Source organism: Ochotona princeps, chromosome 18, assembly GCF_030435755.1.
Source record: "Ochotona princeps isolate mOchPri1 chromosome 18, mOchPri1.hap1, whole genome shotgun sequence".
NCBI classification, from domain to species: domain Eukaryota; kingdom Metazoa; phylum Chordata; class Mammalia; order Lagomorpha; family Ochotonidae; genus Ochotona; species Ochotona princeps.
In genome coordinates this window covers 3,951,058-3,971,934 of record NC_080849.1, presented here as the reverse complement: position 1 = coordinate 3,971,934, position 20,877 = coordinate 3,951,058, and the positions used below count along the sequence as shown (strand labels likewise).

Below are 20,877 nucleotides of genomic sequence, written 5' to 3'. Positions count from 1 at the left end.
ATGACTTTCCATCCTTCACTTGCCCTGTACCAAACAGTCAAAAAAAAAAAAAAAAAATCTAGCACACCAGGCTTCCATCAGGCACGGTACTTCAGAAGGTCAAGCTGTTTGTTGAATGGTCAGCCCCCAGTCATTCCTGCACGTTGGGAAGCAGCACTGACCTGGTGCCCTCTCAGTGCTCCATCACCTTCTTGACCGTCCCCAGGATTAAATTCCTCTAGCAAGTATAAAGCTAAGACTTCTAAAAGCAGCACCCAGCCATCCATGCTCTATTTGTTCATAAATATATAGTAATAGCACCAACCACTGAGGGCCTACAAGTTAAATCCCTGCATGCATGGATATAAAAATGTATTCAGAAAAGAAAAATGAATGACTTGGATATCAAAAGATTCATACAATAATCTACAGTATTTGTACTTTTGGGATTTAAAATTTTGGATCAGCATATTAAATCTCAATTTATGTTGAAAGACAGCTTTTTGAACTTTATCTAATTTCCAAAGTTGTTCCAAATTATGGGAGATTCAAGAGAGGTGTTTATAATCGTTGCAAGAAAATTACATGTACTTTTATCTCAAATTAGTATATAAAACAAATGGCAACAATGTAATGACAGAACTAAGGGAGCTTTGAAGAATTTTTGAAATCTGCAAATAGGAAACATGTGCTAAAATCAACTGAGAAAACCATGTTCATTCCTCAAGTCCTGGACTACAAATAGTCAAATACTTCAGGACTGGACCCCTTTCCATTAGCATTGGGCACCATTTAAAATTATTATCATCCTATAATATAAAATTGCATATGCTTAATTATCTTGTCTTTCAGAAGCTTGCATATGTTTTGTGAGTAAACAAACTCTTTTAGATTATTTGACAATCATTTTAGATATAAACAATGTGCAGCCAGGAAAAGACAAATCAACGTGCCAATTTCTTAGAATCTTTATCTATTAGGACTCTAGATATACCCATTTATTTCCCCTAGGAAATAGCTGTCCATTGTCATACATTCATTCATGCTTACTTTCAGCTTCATCGACACTCAAATTCTTTCCAATATGGATAAACAAACCTTTAAACAATTTTTTTTCAGAGAACATGAAGTTTTTATGGCTTTTAGTAGTCCACATGCTGTATGGGGGATTCATTTTCTTTATTGATTATGATTGAATTAACTGTACAAATTCAGTATAACCTATCAGGATCATAACTGGTAACTCAAAGACAACAGACTCAAATCAGCATTAGACAATAGTAAAACTACAAAGGCATATGGGGTGAATCAGGAACGATCCTAACAACCTCTTAACAGGAGGTCATATGCACAGAGCAGGAGGGAGACCCCAGAGTGGAGCAGGTGAACAGGAGGCTTGTATCCCAACCCTGAAGACCCCCAGATCCTCACCAAGGACTATCAGTACGAGCACCGAGGACTACATCCCCACTGCCAAGGAGACCACGGGGAATTGGAGTGCCTTCAGAGGCTAAGAACTCTGAGGTCACCCACCCCCATTTGGATCTACCAAATGGGATGGAAGAAGTCCAAATCCTGCTTTGCAGGATCCAAGGTCATCAGAAGGACAACCAGGAGCACTGAGCGTTCCACAGAAACAGAAGAACAATAAACTTCCTTCGGGACTAGGGATAGGAGCTTTCTCTGGTCCTTGCCTGGTTCTGACTTTGGGTCCCCACCCTCTCTCTGGCAATGACCATCAGGATCACTCCAGAAACCCCTCGAAACAAACAAGCAAATAAACAGAAAAACTAGAATAGATAGACAGAGAACAACAAGAAAAGCTTAGAAACGGACAGGAACCGGTCAGCGGGGATGCACTTATAACTCACTGGGTTGGACACAAAGATTAGTTACTCCTCACTGGGGTATTGAAGATTTCTCTGCACACCCCTCCTAAAACTGTTCACCTAAACTGTTGACATATGTCTTGTTAGAGTTATAGAGTCAGACTACCCAAAAAACAGCCAGGTTCAGCAAAATCATGCTTCAATGCTATAAACTGCTAAATACTAAAATTAAAATAGACATGAGACAGCTGAATAGTAATCTATAGCCATTTTAAGGTGCACAGAACCCAGCTGTATATGAACTAATCATTGAAATGTCAATGTAGAACTCACAGGATGTGGTTCAGAATTTACATTCTTTTTTTTTCTTTTGCTCTTAACATATTGGTTACTCAATACCATGTCAACTAATTCCATAACGTTATGAATTGTTACTGATGTAATGTCGAGGGTTTTAATTGATCGGGATGATACTCTGCCGGCTCTACCTTCAGACCAGAGATGGTGTCCCCAAGAAACCGTTGGACTTTATGCCTGGTTGCAATGAAAGAATCTCAACTGAATTTGAACTGTGGTAATGCAACAAGGTGGAGGAATCCACCATGCGGGGAGTCGGGGGGAATCCCAGTGCCTATAAAACTGTGTCACATAATGCAATGTAATCAATAAAAAAAATCACATGTGAAATCTATACAATCTGAATTTTAGGAGGTGGTCATGTAACTTAAAAATAAACACATTGTATAGTTTTAGTTGTAGGTAAGAAGTGTTGATGTGATACAAGCGAACTGTTTTAAACTATCTGCATCTGACTCCATACGCTCAGATTTTCCTTGCCTTCAAATCTCTCAGCTCACCGCTGCATTCCATTTTAGCATTTCCTCTTCACTATCTTCAGCCACAATTTTTGGTAATTCTGTGCGCGTCTCAGTCTCTTGGAGAATCTTCAGACTGGTTTTGAGCTAGGAGCGCATCCATGTGAATCACTCACAGAGACACAGATTCAGTGTGAGGGAGACTGAAACCCAGCTGAGACTGCTCAAGAATCTCCGAAACCCCTCTGGATTCTCCACCCCAGCAAGACACTGAGTGCTGGTCTAGTCCTCTTTTCTTATATTTAAAATTCATAATATTCTACAAGATGGCCACACTTTGTAGAAATGAATAGAGATAATTTGACCTGTTTAAGAAGAAAAGAAAGAAAGAAAGAAAGAAAGAAAGAAAGAAAGAAAGAAAGAAAGAAAGAGAAAGAAAGAAAGAAAGGAAAGAAAGAAAGAAAGAAAGAAAGAAAGAAAGAAAGAAAGAAAGAAAGAAAGAAAGAAAGAAAGAAAGAAAGAAAGAAAGAGAAAGAGAGAAAGAAAGAAAGAGGACAACAGCATTGTAAGGCAGGTCAGCCTGTCACTTGGAATGTCAGTACCCTGTATGGTTGCTGCTTCCTGCCCCTCCTGTCCCAGTTCTGGTGCAGCTCCCTGCCAGGGCACCTGGGAAAGCAACAGAACATAGCTCATATATTGGGCCCCAGAACCCTCATGTGAGACTCGAACGATTCCAGGATCCTGGTTTCAGTCTGGCCCAGTCTTGGCCGTTGTGGTCAAATGGGGTGAAAATCAACAGATCCAAGCGCTCTTTTTCTCTGTGTGTGTTTCTTTTTCTCTTTCCCTCTCTAACTGTCCTTAAAATAAGTAAATGAATACATATTTCTGTTTAAAAGGCAAGAAAAGAGATATTGTTTTTCACTATGGATACTGCTGTTCCCAAATGTCCACTCAACTCTCCTCCCCCCAGACACAACAAAACAAGCAAACAAATATGAGTTGAGATCTCAGAACATTCTAGAATGCTACTCCACCTCTCTGGTGCTATGAGACCCCTTGCCTCACCTCTTTCTCAGCTCCTGGGAGGCTCCTTATCAGTCTGTTGCTCTTATTTAACTCTACATGCTCTTTACAGATTTTCCAGAAATCTATTTTACGTCTCCACTCCCACACTTGTACTCCAATCAGCCTGTGTGCCAATATTTTCCAAGGGAAGACTTACGGTGATGGCTGATGCTCAAAGATTAGTTAAACAAGAATTCCAGGGGACATGCCCAGGTGTCTATTCTTTTTAAGAGCTGAAAAACAGTACCCTAAATATTCTCTAATGATTTCAACAACAATCTCTCTACTTATGAATATGAGATAGTAACTTTAGTACAGATCTCTCCACTGAAAATTATCCATTTTCTACATGAGACATCAACATAAACACTAAAATTGAACACATTATTTTTCTTTAAACCCTCTCTCTGCACCTGCGTTCTGAGAAAAACCTCAGAAAAGCCCTGGGACTCTAATTCTCATTCCCACCATCCACGCATGAGCTTTCCAAACATGCCTCATTTCTACTCTTTATCCCACTACCAACATCAATTATTCAGTATAATTATTAAAAGGATATATTTAATATTTTTCAACAGTTTCTTAAGTTACACTATTTTTCTTTAGTGGTTTCCACATAGAAACTTCACATTACTTCTCTACTCAAACTTTTGAATGATACAACATTGAATGTACCATCATACCAAACTCTCCTGGAAGGGACAGATGGAACACCAGAGTTTCTGCATCTGAGACTAATTCCTGCTGCTCTCTGCAGCAGGTTAACCCTCAGGCAACATCTGGGCCCACCAATCTCTGAAGTTTCGCCTGAGTCTGTGAGGAGGACAGTAACCTCCAGAAAAACGAGCAAGGTGGGTTTCCCTGTTCCTAGACTCTTCTTTGCCTTCTGTCTACTTCAGCCATTCTGGCTTTGTCCTGGCATCACCTTAGATGGTTTGCTGAAGGGGAAGAACTCCCAGACCACACTGTATAGACAACAGCCTCAGGGCAGCGTCATGTCTGCTGGATTTGTGTCTTATATTCCATCTGGAAGAGCAGGTGCTTCTTGGGGTTGTTCGGCATCAGTCCATTGAATAAATGAGTGACAAGAAAAGCCTCATATATTTCAAAAAGAGTAAAAATCCGAGATTGTAATAAAGGAAGGTTCTATTTATTTCTCCATATTAGTTTTGGTTTCTGATGGATTAATGAGCTCATGTATGTAATATTAAAAAGAAAGCTTAGCAATGATTTTTAAATCAAAAATACGAAAATACTTCTGAGTTGATCTTTGAAATAGGAAAACTGGAATTAGCAAATTTTGTTCATTTTTATAGCTTCAGATTTTTTATAATATCATTGTTCCAAACATAAGTTTTATTACATGGTTTTAAAAATGACAACTATCCTTTCTGTCTCAGTTCACTTATCTGAAAAATGGGGACAACAAAAATACACATTCGTATGATTAAAAGCTTCAATATATGTAAGTTCTTACAAAATTCATAGCATATTAAATAGAACATATATAATTAACATATTTATAAAATATTGACTCAATAAGAGAAAAAAAAACAATTTCAGTCCATAATCTCCATTTTTCAATACCTTTTGCTATTAATCATAAAAGAAAGTAAAGTTGTCGGATCCCAGTGCTTATACTAAACTTGGCTAATTTTAGAGCTTACTGTTCTTCCTTGTAGCTTGGGGTATCTTTGTTTCTGCACAAAGGGAGCAGAGAGATGCCTGCCTCAGAAATGGTAGAAAGAAAAGAAGTATGTCTCCATGGAAAGTTTGCTCATTTGAAACATCTGTACAATGAGCATCTCTGATTTATAAGTAGGTATTGAGTGCATGCCTTTTACACGAACACAGCCCTTTGCATGTGAGCATGTGCGTGTATATGGGTGTGTGTTGGGATAGGGGAAGGTGGATGATGAGGGCTAGAAGTTTTAGGATATTAGGTAATATCACCTAAAAAATTAAACACTTCTATCACTTGGATGGCAGAGTGTCAGAGACTGAGAAAGTACAGAGAGATACAAAAGAGAGGGCTTCCACCTATCAGTTTTCTTAGCTGACGGCTGGGTCCGGGTCACGCCAAAGCCAGGAGCTCAGAGTTCCATTGGGGGGTTCTACATGGGTGAGCAGGCCACACGTACTTGGATGAACATCTGATACCATCCAAGCGCATCAGCATAGATCCAGAAGGAAAGCAGAGGAGATGGGACTCAAACCAGAACTCGAATATGAGATGATGGCTTTAAAAATGGCTACTATCCCATAATTCTGGCCCCAAACTGTTCATGCATTTGAACAAGTTGTACTTAGTTGAGAGGTGTTCGTAATGTCAGTGAAAATGAGACCGTTCACTGAGAAGTGAACACTGAGTTTTGGCATGCAAGTAAAGAAAGAAAACGCCACCATTCAGAATTCTGACCTTGGCTTTAAAAGCAACACTATCTGCTCAAAGGTTAAGTATATTTACCCTGTTTGGGCATTTTATAATGTGTATATCGAAATATCATATCATATGCTATCAATACATACATTATTATGTCTCTGTTACTTTCTTTTTAAGTAAGAAAATGTGACAATATTGCAAGGGAAGGGACATTTACCCCAAGAGTTAAGATGTCCTGATGAAAAGGTGTCCTTGGTTCAAATTCCTATCTCTGGCTCCTAACTCCAGATTCTTATCATTGCCGACCCTGGAAGGAAATCACTCAAATATTGGGTTCTGCAACTCACATGGCAGATTGGAACTGGTTGTTTATAAATTCTCTAACACTGGGATAGGCTCAGTCCTTGCCTTTGCTGCCACTGTGCCACTTGGAGAGTTCATCTCTTTCTCTCACTAGACAGAGGCAGTCTCTCTCTTCCACTTAAAAATAAATTTTTAAAGTTGGAGGGGTGGTGAGTGGACTTGGGGAAGGGGGAAGGGAAATCCCAGGGCCCGTGGAACTGTATCATAAAATGATAATGATAATTTTAAAAAGAAGTAAATAAATAAGTAAATAAATAAAATTGTAAAATATGATGACATCTCTTGTTAAAATGCCTATCAATCAGATTAGTGTTTTGAAAACACAATTTATACATGCAATTGTAACATTGTTTTGTATTTTATAATATTCTAGAAAAATGAAAAAATGTGTAGGCTGTTCTAATATTTGCTAAACTGATTAACAGGTCATCTTCTCAAACGGTTATACATTGGGGAATGACATGCTAGCTACCCAATTCACTCTATTACTTCATAACACCAAGTTACCTAGTCAATTGTTACAAGCGGCAAATTGTGGATTTATTTTCGTTTCTCAGAATTTTTTTGTCTTAGCCCTTTATTAATACTACCAGCAAGTATTCATCCATCTTTAACAGCTGTTTGTCTCCAGAGATTCTGATGTGCGGAAGCGCCACAGTCAATGTGTGTGGTGTCTGTCTGCACACCCCCATCCGGGTCCCGGAGGAGCTGGCCTCACCTGCTTTTTTTTTTTTTCCTTCTTGACTGCCTTTTTTTTTTTTTTTTTTTTTTTTTTTTATAATCTATTTTATTGTGTTGTTGACAATCTTTACATAGTTAATTACAGTTAAAGAAAGAAAAAGAAAAGAAAAAAAAAAGGTTCAGGGGGATAGGGAAGTGGGTAATACTATTATGTCCACATTGTTTCCATCTTGTATTTATTCATGAATTACATTATGTTGTAATTTCATAGGAACTGGGATTCTCCCCACACCTCCGCACACCCTCCCCCCATGGTGGGTTCCTCCACCTTGTTGCGTAACCATAGTTCAAGTTCAGTTGAGATTCCCTCTTAGGTCACAGAATGGGGTTAAGAAATCGCATTTATTTTTAACATATTGGCTGCTCAATACCATGTCAATCAATTCCATAACGATGTTAATTGTTGCTGATAATATGTTAGTGCTTTTATTTGATCGGGATGATACTCTGCTGGCTCTGCCCTCAGACCAGAGAGTGTCTCCCCAATAAGTAGTTGGACTTGACTGGACTATAAGAAGTTGGACTCTATACTTGGCATATGCTTGCTAAGAGGGAGCCTCACCTTCTATGATGTAGATGCACTCGCGGTCTGGGGGGTACTTGCTAGGGTAATTGGGGGAGGTAAAGATACCTCCATCTGCATGTTTGGTCCAAGTTCCACACTGTACCGACTTCTGTGTTTCTGAAGTGGTTTGCTTTTCTGCAAAAATAAGTAAATAAATAAATGAATGAATAATTTTTACAATATTAAATATAAAGCACATTATTAGAATATTCATTAGTAAATTAATTTCTAAATGTTGTCTTGCTTAAAACCTATCAATTACACATACTATGAAATGCTCAGACTTTCTGGAATGTTAAAATTATTGGGAAATAGTAAAATCTAAAATAATTAGGGGACTTCTACCGGCATTTTCCAAAGAAACACACCTGTTCCTTTCTTGGTTGCCCCAGACAAATGGAGGATGATTAAACTTGCTACAACTGAAACAGAAAGGAAAAATTAGAGACAGTATACAACAAATGATCAAGTCTTGTAAAAACACAATAACTTAAAACTGATACCAGAGTACATAAGTTTTACCACTCTCAACTGTTGCACACTAACTCACAACTTGGAAAAAACAGAATAAAAACATACAAATTAGAAGAACTTAAAAATTCCTTAAGGAAGTAAAGCAGGTTGAGAAAAGAAGATACACAAACTTCTAAGACAAATGCTCCCTGACTCAGAGGCAAGCTGGGGTGTCAGGGCCCACTCTAAGTCACCCTGGGGAATGGCTTTGCCAGCCTGCTTCCCTAAGGCACAGGATTGGCCATAAAACAGGAAAAGCAAGAGTCATGGGAGCGCAATAGGATCCCAACCCAAGGATGCCAAACTTGCTGTGTTTTGGAAAACACTAGGAAAATCCCATAGGATATGGAGGAAGGAAACAAGAGAGCAGAACGAATCCCTATGGCTTGAATTCAGTAGCTTGAAGAAATGTCTCCAAAGGCTCTGTACAAAATGTCACCATTCCTCAGCACTTGCTAATTGTAAAATCCATCTCTCCCAACGTTCAATTTGCTTTGGTGCTTCAAGTTTTCCAGAAAGAGATTAGTGTTTTGAAAAAGGTGATTTCTACTGGCAGGTGAAGGAGTCAGTTTTTCAAGATCAAAGAGTTTCTGGTCTGTAACTGAACAGCCCATCCACAGTGCATTCTAACAGCGGCCTCCACATTCCTACCAAGGTCTGCCTTCGTTCAGCCCCTTGACCAAACCTACAGCAAGCCAGCCAGGAGCAAAAGCACCTCGTCCTCACCACCTCTGCTTCTCATCTTTGATTTATTAAAAGGTACCGTAGTGAACAATTACACAATTACATGTGGTGTCTATGTCCTGCCTTTCGTGTATTTCTGCTTCCCAGTGCTGTGGGCAAGGATCGGGGCCCCCTACCAATGATTAGAGAAAGTGTACACAGCATTACTTTACACTCCGCCAGGTCACCTACTTCCATCTTTCAAACATTGGTGGTGGTTACTCTGAGTGTGCTTGTAAGCAGTGTGTTTCAACTTGCCATGATTCATATTCTCTCTCTCTCTCTCTCTCTCTCTCTCTCTCTCTCTCTCTCTCTCTCTCTCACACACACACACACACACACACACACACACACACACACCAGTCGGTGGGGTTTTGACTGCCTTTCCTGTGTTGCTTGGAATCACTTTCTGAAGCATGCACCGCGCTGAACTCATGGGAAGCCAGTGTCTGAATTGCGTGGCACAGGATTAACACCAAAGGCTCACTGGAAATCTCCACCCCACGTTTTCTTATGTCTCCTTTTACCCGGAGCCTTCCCACCTCCGCTCCGCACACGTTTTCGTGCTGCCACGCCACGATCCAGGTCCCTGGCGCCAGAGCTCCGTTGAGGCTGGCGCTCGCCCTGGGCGACACCTGGCCCGGGGCACCTTAGTGCCCCTAGTGATGTGGGAACCCCTGAAAGAAGGAGCCTCTCCCTATCCCACAAAGTCAAGGTCCTGCTTCCCTCTTGTGCACTTCTGGGGGTTCGGAACCTGCACATCCCTCGGAGTGAAGGGTGGTACTCCCCAGTAAAGGCTGCCCCCCTCTCCCGCACACTCAGAGGTCGAGCGGCCCCCACGCCGCGTCCTGGGTGGCTGCCACGCAGAAAGTTTGCACATGCCCGAGACTCCCGGGGACTGCGGGTTCCCTGCACGGGGCTCCAGGGCCCGCCGAACCGCGCGGCGGGAAAGGTACTCACTGGGAAACAAACTGCGTCCATGGATCATGTCTGTGCCTTACACCAGAGGCTCCGAGCTCCACTACTTCCATTTAGAGACGGGGGTACTCGCAGTGGTGCGGCCAGAGGATGAAGTCCGAAGATGGTGAAGACGCAAATCGAGAAGAAAATCAAAGGGGCAGAGAGAGAGGGAGGGGAAGAAGGAGAGCCGAGCCCACAGGGCAGCCAGACCCGAAGGAGTGGCCCTGCGCCCGGGCTCGCGCTCGCCGCGCTCGCTCCTCGCTCACCGCCGCGAAGCCAGCAGCCTCGCCATGGCGCTCGCATCACTCCCGGGCGCCGGCCGCCACCTTGAGCGCGGCCGCGGGCTGCGCCCTGCTCCCTGGCATCGCCGCCGCCGCCGCCGCAGCTGTCAGCAGGGCGCGGCGGGCAGGCGGCGCGCGGGCGGCGGCGGGAGCGGGGAGAGCGCCCGGGCGCCCCGAGCCGGAGCCGGGGCCGGGGCCGGGCTGCAGGCGCCGCGGCGTGGAGCCACTCCGGACCGACGGCCGCGACGGCTGGCGCTCGCTCAGTCGCCAGTTGCGTCCACGCCGAGCTGCAGGTCGCAGCGGCCTCGCGGGCAGGGTGTCCAGCAGCAGCCGTCCTCTGGCCAGCCCTTGGGGATCTTCCGCTGAGGCATCGAAGACCGGGGGAAGGGGTCCGTCATGGGCTCGCCGGGCTCCGCGCCACCTCTGCGATCTTGCGGAAAGCGGAGCGCGCGGGTGGGCGTCTGGGAGGAGGGCTCGCGAGTGGCGGAGGGGAGCGCGCTGGCCAACGGGGCGGGGACCGGTGGGGGCGGAGGCAGCAGGAAGATGGCAGAGTTACTGGATGACAGTGGGGCGGGTGGGGGAGCCTCAGCCCCTGCCCCAAGCGGTGGGATCTTCCGGTGAGCCCCGTGCCCGTGTGACACCGGGCATGTCCTAGTGGCCAGCCCCCTGCTGGGCTGGTGCCCGGCAGAAAACGCCTTGGAGGTGGCCGCAGGGACAATCACAGCCGCCTGGGTCCCGGGGGCGGGGGAGGGGGAGGCCCGCGCTGGCAGCCAGCAACGGGTCGGTCCCCAGAAAGGGGCCGGAGACGGGCAGTGAAGGCGAGAGCTGGACCCTCCGGCCGGGAAAGGGGCAGAGGAGAAGAATCCTGCGGAGATCCCTTCTAGGGTGGTGTTTTCACTTTTTAAGGGTAAGGCATTGCGCACGCTGTCCCCTACCCTCCCGCCCCTCGGAGCAGGGGAGTCCAGTAGCCTGCCAGCCCCCTCTGCGCTGCGCTGTGCTGCGGAGAAGGCTTCGCCGCGCAGCCGGGATCTGGTTGCGTGACCAGGCGAGGACGCCTCCCGGGACCCAGTGGCGGCGAAAGTTTCGCGGCTCCTTCGTGGGCCTAACGCGGAGGTCGCCCACCGTAAACCGGTCCTGAGTGGTCACAGGCTTTGTGGGGACGCCCCTTCGTCCTCAGCAAGGCACCGAACCCACCCCCAAGACAACCCCAGCTCGCCCCAGACCTAGTCCAACACACACAGCACTCGGGCCCCGCGCGCCGAACTCCGAGGTAGGAGTTGCGGGAGAGTCGGCGCGGGAAGAGCCCCAGCAGTCAGCGCGGGGCAGCGCCGCGGACCGGGGCGCGGATGTGGGGAGTCCCACCCTCGACGCCGCCGCAGCACCTCCTCCCCCTCCCTGTCCGTCCCGGCCTCTCAGGCCTCTGCGGATTCCGCCCGCGCTGACCACGGCCGAGACCCCGCAGAGGCCAAGCCGACCCCCAAGCCCGGTCCCAGTCGTCTGGGACGCCCCCCGAGAGCGCGGCGCCGAATCCCACGCCTCTGGTTCTACAGACCGGGTGGAGGTGGTGGCAGTAAGAAGAACTGAGGGCGGAATTTCGCAGATCTGCGATGAGCTGTGACTAAGAGGGTCGCCTCCAAAAGCCAAGGAGGAGAACAAGGGCCTAGAGAGAAGAAGGGCAAGCGCTCTGACCGGGGAGCTGCCGGCGACCCCCGGCCTAGCCTGACTTCTTGGCACCTGCTGCTGTGGCGCTAGGGTGCCCACGTGGGCGCGCGCGCGCGGGCGGGCAGGCAGGCGGGGGTGCAGGTGTTCTCCGAGGTTCTGAGCCGCGCTGGGAGCAGGTGGAAATCTCTGGACCAGGTACAGGGATGAGGTGACAGAGCGCTCCCCAGGCGCTGGCTCAGGTTAGGAGAGGCCGCTGGAGCCCTGAATGCAGCTCCACCATTCCTGCCAAGGAGGTTCCAGCTCATCGGTCTCCAGCTCCGGGCATTTCCAGTTCTAACGGTGACGGAGATGGTGTGTATGTGTATGTGTGTGTGTGTTTTCACTTGAGCTGGCTGGGTGGGCTGTGAGGAAGAGGGAGAGAAAGAGGGAGGGGAAGGGAGGATTGAAACACACACAGAGAGAGAAGCGTGTGAGAGAGGTGGGCAGACTGAACTCTACAGAGCTCCAACCCCGCGAGAGCCGGGCCTGCTAGCAGAACCCCCAGGACTAAAGGGAACAAGAGACTGTGGTGTGGGCGGGTCCCTGGCCACGAAGGGGCGCCAGGACTAAGTTCCCAGAGGCGCTTGGCATATGAGGGAGGCTTGTACCCACAGGGGCTGCAGGCGTAGAGGGATGGGTTGCATTGGGGGAGAGGGGCTGATGAGGTGTGAGCTACCAGGTATATTTACTGCATGCTCATAGATGGTGCGTGACCAAGGATGAGAAAATCCTTCCCAGGCACCTTGCCTGACACAGTCCATCCCAGAGTTTCCATTCACCCAGATATTTCTTATCAATGTTTGGCTGGGGTCGTTGTCCAGTTTGTTCTGCCCTTCTTTCTCCGCTATGGTACCAGATTCCTCTGCATTCCACAGTGACTGGCATATCCTCCCCCTGCATCTTGTCATGCCCTCCACTGTTCTGTATTATCCGCTGAGTAGGCCCAGTTCTGACACGTGCAATCTACAGTCTGTCCACTGATCCTTCAATTCTCCCCATGGTTGGGGTTCTGAGTCTGTCAGTTCAATTGAAGAGATCCCCAAAGAGACCTCATCTGAGGTGATCCCAGACCTGAATCTTTTGTATGCTGCCAATAAAGGATCTGCCTCAGTCTGTCACCTACATCAGCCTGTGCACGCGCTGGTCATTGCAATTGCTGGATCAGTTCTCTCTCCAGCCCCATTTGTTACAGAAACCAATGGATGCTGCCCAGACCAACTCATCCCACTACACGCTGGTCCCTCGCATACACCAGCTGGAACTATAGTCTAGTCAGAGTGACCTCCAATAACCCCCATCAGGCCTGCCCCAAGCCCTGGCTCCTGTGCTTGCCAGTGTATGCAAAATCTGGTCCAGTCTGTCCCACATCCCATTTGGCTCTCATAAACATCAGTGGGTGTTGGAGCCTAGTTCGACCCAACCGACTCCACTGTCTTGCCCACAATCATGCTGGTGGGTGCAAGAGTGATTATTTTAAATAGAATGATTGCATTTTTGACCTGCAATTACAGGAAGGAAAACTTGACTTTTTTTTTCTGAATCCCAAGTAGGCTTCCTAGAACATGCTTTTTTGTGACCCAGGCTAAGAAGTCGCCTTGGTGAGTTCTGTAAGAGCAGTGCTGGTGTGAAGGCAAGAGGTGTGTGGATACAGGAGATTAAAATTCCAGGGAGCGGGCAGAAGGGTACTGATGAGGACCTGGAATTCTCGTAAACACTGGCTGTTCCAGCACTACTGTCCCTCTCCTTCCCGGGCTGTGCAGGAGGCTGTGGGAAACTTGCTGAGCATTTGGGAGTGAAACAGCAGGGCAGGTGTGGGCCACAGCTCATGCAGGCCCCTCAGTTAACAGGGACCAAGCCAGGACCCACACTTAGGCCTGGCGCCATGCCCACCTGGATCCCAGCCTTCCTGGCAGCAGGTCCCATTTTCCACTTAACGTCTGCTCCTCTTCCTTCACACATGCAGACTGTGATCCTCCACCTCATCTTCCGCGTTTGGCAAGCTGCCCGCTCACATGGGATCCCAGAGTGGCACTTGCAGAGTCCTCCCTAAGAGGAGCCCAAGGAGAAAAGCCCAGGGAGGGTTAGTGCATGTGATCAAATTGCACAATCCATGACTGCATTCAGGAAAAGTGCTGTGAGCCAACAGCTTACAGGCTGCCCTGTGGAACTTTGCCTCAGTTCCCTGAAGTGAACCCCAACATAGTGACTACTACAGCAATGATGACCAAAGGGATTTGGGTTTCCTTTTAGTTTGCACCTTCATAATAATGAAAGCAAGATTTCCAAAATCCTGTAGAGAAATGGTAAGAACACTTTCTGCTACCCAAATGTGCACTGTATTTGCCTATGCAAATTCTGTACATACATATATTTGTATATGCAACTCTCTGTAGAACATAATAAAACCCCTAGAGTATACTACATCTGCATTAAGGCAACTGTAGCAATTAATGTCATGTTAAAAGTTATCTTTCCCGACAGTGTCCATGCTTACCTTGTTAAGAGGCACCTCAGTGGCAGCATGATGGACTTATGAAAGCTCACAAAAGACAGCATTGTAAAACTGAAGGAGAAATCACTGGGGAAGGGAGGGAACTTGAGGAGGTTGTAGGGAGACCCCAGTGCCTATTAAACTGTGTCATAAAACAAAGTAATAATAATAATAATAATAATAATATAAAGCCTATGATGGGTGCATTAAATACTCACACGTTGAGAAAAAAGTTGTCTTTCCAATGCTAAAATACAATGTTTCAAGAGAAAAAACTAAGTTGAAATGCTTTTGACATGTTTCATGCTACATTGATGCCTAAATTGCTAAATAACTTGGTTTAATTACATGGTTATGATATAGTCTGCTCCCCCCCCCACTCATTGATGCTACAATGTATAACTCATATTGTTGCATTATCAAAAGTGTTAGTCAGCAATGTGGCATTAGCATGGTAGCGTTTCAATAGCATTGGTACTACTGCAATGCAAAGTTAGGTTTAGGTCAAACAGCTAAACCATTTCTCTTCAACACCCTGCAGGTATATTCTGACAGAGCAGACACTCATCCTGAGACAGAATATGTGACCAAATCACTGAAATCTTACTTCCAAGGCCAGCATCATATTTTACTTTTGTGACTACACAAACATAAATTGTGGTTTCCTTACAAGTATGAGTATATTGCAGCACAGCACAAGAGTATGAGCCTCTCTTAGGCAGGAGTATTCATAGTAACATTACCTGACCTGTGCTTACCCAGCACCTCCTAGTATGCAGTGGCTGTTCTTCCTTCACAGTGACAACTCTGTTCCCAGGAAAGCAGAATACTGTCTCTATTTGGAGAAAATATGAGGTGGAGAAAATCAGCTGGATGATTCACCAGTCTAGCTAAAATTTTAGAAAGTTTTTATCTCATTGTGGTTGATAATTAATTGATAGTGTCTTGTCAAGGTAGCACCAAATTATAAGTTCCAGACTAATTAATAACTGATATTCTATGAATAAATTCCAACCGGGGAACACTGATAAGGATGCATCCTGGGACTAGAAGGTGGAGGCATGGACTGTAGCTGCCTTTGTTACAAATTCAAATGACAAGGCACCCCCTCTGACCATGCGGGTGGTCAGTTCCCAATATTAGCCGAGAAAAGAATTTTTACTGCATGAAGAGCAACTCTACATCATCAACGTCAAAACATCTGGTAATGAATGCAAAGAAAACTTTTCTTAATATCGTTAACATTCATTGGATCAAATATAATTTTTAATTAGTTACTAGCGTCACACAAAATTCTAGGTCTGGCTATTTAGGATCTACGGTGTGATGTGATTTGTAATTATGTGGACATGCTGGATCACAACAATCAAGATTTGCTGTTGAAAATCGTGCTGGGAGTGAATTTGGGGCAGTGTTCGTTGCTTGGGGCGTGTGGTTTCCGCAGCCACTCTCAGAGAGCTCGAGGTTGAGCACTGGCTGTGTCTACAGTCTTCCCTGCAAAGTCATGCCCTGCCGTTAGCAGACACCTCCAGAACTGGGTCCCTGCTCTCATGAAATGAGTTTTGGATTCCTGGCCTTGGCCTGAGTCAATTCCAGCAATGTGGGCCTTGGAAGAGTCACTAGTGATGAAAGATCTCTCTCTCTCTCTCTCTTTCTCTCTCTCTCTCTCTCTCTCTCTTTCTCTCTTTCTCTCTCTCTCTCTCTCTCAAATAAACTTTCATTTAAAAATAACCTGCATTTCCCTAGTAACATATTGGTTAATCAATACCATGTCAATTAATGCCATAATGTTGTAAATGGTTGTAAATATTATGTTGGGTTTTTTTACTTGAATGGGATGATACTCTGCTGGTTCTACCTTCAGACCGGAGATGGTCTCACCAAGAAGCCATTGAACTTACCAGGACAATAAGATGCTGGACTTTATGATTGGTCAAAACCTCCAATGAAACAATCTCAACTGAATTTGAACTATGGAAATGCAACAAGGTGGAGCAATCCACCGTAGAGGGGGGAGGGTTTGGGGAGGGGTGGGGGAAATCCCAGTGCATAAAAAAATGTGTCACATAATGCAATGAAATTAATAATAACAATAATAATAATAATAATAATAATAATAATAAAATAAGCCTATATGGAATGTAGAGTCATGCTTACATTTGACCCTTGAAACACATTTTGTGGCAAGAAAAACAGAAGTAAATTTTGAAAGAAAGCTTTGCTTATTTACATCATATTCTTTCCTTAGTGTCCCTTCTCTCTTTTACTTACTATGCTGTAAGGAACTGTTTTTAAAATCTGCATATGCACTCATGATACAACAGAGGAAGATAAGGCAGCCATGTGCCACCCCCCCCCACTTTTTTTTTGGTAGAGAAAGCTTCAAAACAATACGGTTTCAGAAAGCAGCAATGCAATAGAGTAGGACAATTTTTGCCAACTATTACAGCTTTGGTAATTTTCTGAATCCAAGGAAAAATACCATCTATGTTTTTTAAGTAAATTAGCATTTCAAATAATAGTACTCAACATAATTTTCTAATTGACATATACAGTTAATTTCCTTTGAAGTTCTCTAGATTGCACTGAATGCTTTTATAGCTATTAATGGGCTAACTGCAATTTATGATTGTGTCACACTTGCATTTCTTTTTAAAATCATACTTTCTAATGGAATAGAAAGAAGATGTTCAAGACCGCAGAGCACAATGGCATTCCGAGGGGATGGCAGCACAGCTCCCAGCACAGCACAGGTACACATGAGTGGGCAGGGGCACGGGGAAATGAAGATTATAAGTACATAGATACAATCTCAGGCATTCATTTCATTTCTCTTCTTTTTCCTATTTTTTTCTTAATTTTATGATACAATTCCATAGGCTCTGGGATTTCCCCTACCACTTTCCCCAACTTATTCCCCCCATATTATTGCAATAGTATAGCCCTCCATAAGCAGTCGTAAGTCCATCATTCTGCTATTTAAGTGTGTCCTGACATTGTTGATACAAGCAATGACAGACAGTCGAGCATCCTGTTGTCAAGATATATTTAACACTTTCATTGGGAGTCGATCTTTGATCTGGAAGTAGAGATGAATACTGCATTGTATCTTCACCACTGGATATAATAGTCTCTATTATGCAGTTACTATACATTCCCTTAAATGAGAAGCCATGGAAGAAAATCAACAACAGGAGTAAAGTTATATAAAGTTAAAACAAAAAAAAAATTATTGCACGATGGAGTTACGTAACATGCTACTGAATAACTAGTATCAATGCTTCCATGTCTTTGCTATTGTAGATTGTGCAGCTGTAAATAGGATTCTTGATCTCTTTCTTATATACAGATCTCATTTGCTTTGGATATGTTCTTCGGAATGGGATAGCTGGGCCATATGTTCTTAACTTACAGTTGAAAAACACGTCAGAGTTCTTTCACCTAAAGATTATAACTTGCTTTTGAGTCATGTGGTCAAACTTGTGTAATTCCTCCTTGCTTTAAAACTCCTAATTGGGCAAAATCTTAGCAGCTTCCTGAAACATGAGTAGACTTTGCACACAGTGTTTAAACTAAGAATGATTTTTTGATCTTCCAGAAAATGACAATTGGATCAAAAGACTACACAGGGCTAGGGACTTGCAGCGAGCCCTGGCTTAGAGAAGGTGTGTGTTCTCAGGGGTAGCAGAGATGTTTCTCTCAATCTAGGTTTTTAAAAACTGGGATTCCATTAGATCTCACTGGGGTTCCTTAGGCCAGATGGAAGTCATATCCTCAGGCCTCTTTGGGAAAGGTCCCTCTCTGTCCGAGAGAGGCTGGGGAATGCTTTCCAGACTATTCAATGTCACATTTTGTCTAGTGATGAGACTCCACAAAAAACACTCAAGTGTTTCAAAGCTAATCTTTTCTAGTTTTTTTCAATTTTTTACTAAACTTTGACTCCAGCCTAATCATGAAGTTCCTTTTTAGTTGCTAAGTTCCACATTTGAAAGTTTGGGTAGCTGTTCTTAATATTTCAGAGTTCTGCCATCTGGAAAAATTGGAAATGTTTTGTTTGTTTGTTTGTTTTGAATTTACCAAGTTGTAGGTCCTGTTTTATTAAGTTTCTTTTGAATTCTCCTTCTTAACCGATGATCAGTCTTATTTCCAGCCATGTTTTGTGTGTCATCAGATAGAAGTAAATTAAGTATTTTGGTATTATTCCTCTCATACTCCTCAGCCAAATTCACCACGTCACTAGGCATACTTTCTGTTACTACACTTCAGTAAACTTTCCATCACTAGACATGCCAACTTCTCCCTACTTCTGCTAGCAATTCTGCACTGTCTTATCAGCTCTATTAGCAGCCCTCTCAAGGACTGTCAGGCCTCCAACTCCTGCCGAGCTCCAAAGCCAGTGTCACTTCTTTCAACTTTTATTTTGGGAGCACTAGCTCATTTCCAAATGCTATTATAGGAATGCATTGCCATGCAACAAACTACTAGAAGATTGTGTTAAAATAGTCATCAGAAAGGGTTTGGGAAGGCAGTTTCTGCTCCATGTGGTATCACCTGGAGTAGCCAGAGTTGGGGATCAGTTTTCAGACTAATTGCTTTACTATTTTAGTAAATGCGATGGCTTGGTGGTCCTTGTTTTCTGTCATTCATTCACTCAACTCTTTTACTTTGCCCTCTTCAGCAATGATACCTCATCCTACAATGTGGGTTTTTTTTCAAGATTTTTTTTGTTATTTTCTTGAGAGAAAGAGAGAGAGAAAAAATTCTTCCATCAGTGTTTCAACCTCAAATGGACCTGATGACTGAAGCTGGGCAAGGTTGTAACCAAGAGCTTCATCCAGCTCTGCAGCATGAGTGGAAGGGGCCCACATGCTCGGGCCATACTCCATTGCTTTCCCAGGCACATTAGCAAAAAGCGGGATTGGAAGTGGAGTAGCCAGGACTTGCACCAGTGCCATACAGAATGCCAGTGTCTCAGGCGGCAGCTTTCACCCACTGCATCACAAGGTCACTCACTTCTGCAATATTTTACAGAGGGATTGAGGGTCTTACAAAGTGGTAGTCTTAGATTATTAGCACTTCTTCAAGTTAGTAACAGAAGTTACCAACAGAACTAATTTGTAACACCCAAAAACCTGGCTTCTTGTCTTTCTGCCATATCAGTCGCAGGACACAGTCAGATTAAAAAGGCCAGAGAAACAGTTTTGGTCTCTTCAAAGAAGAGTACAGCAATCACTGAAGAGTATGCGAGATTTGAACTTTTGTTGAGATTGTTGGTACATCTAAGCTGATACATCTGTACTCCTCAACATCATTGAAGTGAGGCTGAGTGAAATGTCAAGGAGTCCAGGGCAGCCACCTGCTGGTGTGCTCACCAGCACAAAGGCTTTTCAGTCCTTTAACTTCCTCCATTCCAGCTCTCTTTTGGGTTGGGCAATCAAAAGCGTATCTGGAATCCCTGGACCAGGAATAATAGTAGGACATGAATATTGTAAGGTTGGATTGACTAAAGATGAAAACGCTAAAAAAAAAAGAGACAGGAAGGAAGGAAGGAAGGAAGGAAGGAAGGAAGGAAGGAAGGAAGGAAGGAAGGAAATCTTCCAGTCCCTTAGGACAAATGAGTTGCATCACACTACTTGTGCAAGAACAGGGGAAAAAACAAAACACTTAACATCTGGATAAACGCTGCTTTGAGTACTGGCTGTTCCACTTTTGACTCAATTTCCTATTGCTAGCATAAAAAAAGCAGCTGAGGATGGCCTCAGCACCTGGGTCCCTGTCATCCATGTGGAATTCCTGAAGGAAGCTCCTATCTTTGAACTGGCCCAATGCTAGCCCATGCCATCCATCTAGGGTCTGGAGAGTAAACAAGCAGATGGAAGAATTTACCTGTTTTTTCTTTAACTCTGGCTCAATTAAGTCTTTTAAAATATTCTAAAAAATGAATCAAAGCATGGCTGCACTAGTTCCTTCCTCCTTCTCATCATTTTCATTTGCAATAAGGTCTTGATGCCCCTGTCACAAAATCAAGACTTAACTCTAGGGCTTAACGAAGCCAATGAGATACAAGCAAACGAATGATGGCATTGACATGCCTACTGCTTACAAATTGGAGCTTGTGTCTTTGCTGGAGAGAGGACTTGACTCGTCACTGAAGCCATCTGACAATGACAATGCCTGATGAACCACATGAGTGGATGCGCCTAGACCAACCTCCTTGTCACCAGGCATCACGCCTACAAAATATCTACGAGGAAGAATCTCAGACTACCAAACATTCATCAGACCAGCAAATGATGCTATTGAATGGGCAGTCTCAGAGCAAGCACAAGCATGCCCAGGTGCACGCAGGCCCGACTCCTGAAACAACAAACCATAAGCAAATTAATTGGTTGTTACTTTAAATTATCATTTTGAATTGGTTTATTTTACTGCAATATTTAACTGGAACAGAGGGAAAATGAATTACAT

General features: G+C 44.4%; 1 protein-coding gene across 2 annotated transcripts in view; it reads right to left on the bottom strand.

The window, feature by feature from the left end:
• NETO1 (neuropilin and tolloid like 1) overlaps positions 1–10,228 on the bottom strand; it is a 97,626-nt gene extending 87,398 nt beyond the window's left edge. The window contains exons 1-3 of one of the 2 annotated variants that reach the window (XM_058677023.1): positions 9,937–10,228; positions 8,109–8,162; positions 7,738–7,875 (exon numbers count right to left, since the gene is read on the bottom strand). In XM_058677023.1, the coding sequence (XP_058533006.1) occupies positions 7,738–7,875; positions 8,109–8,162; positions 9,937–9,964 (220 nt within the window). In that variant the 5' untranslated portion in view covers positions 9,965–10,228. The remainder of the gene's footprint in view (positions 1–7,737; positions 7,876–8,108; positions 8,163–9,936) is intronic. The other variant, XM_004579434.4, reaches the window with a different exon arrangement.
• Between the last annotated feature and the right edge of the window lie 10,649 nt (positions 10,229–20,877).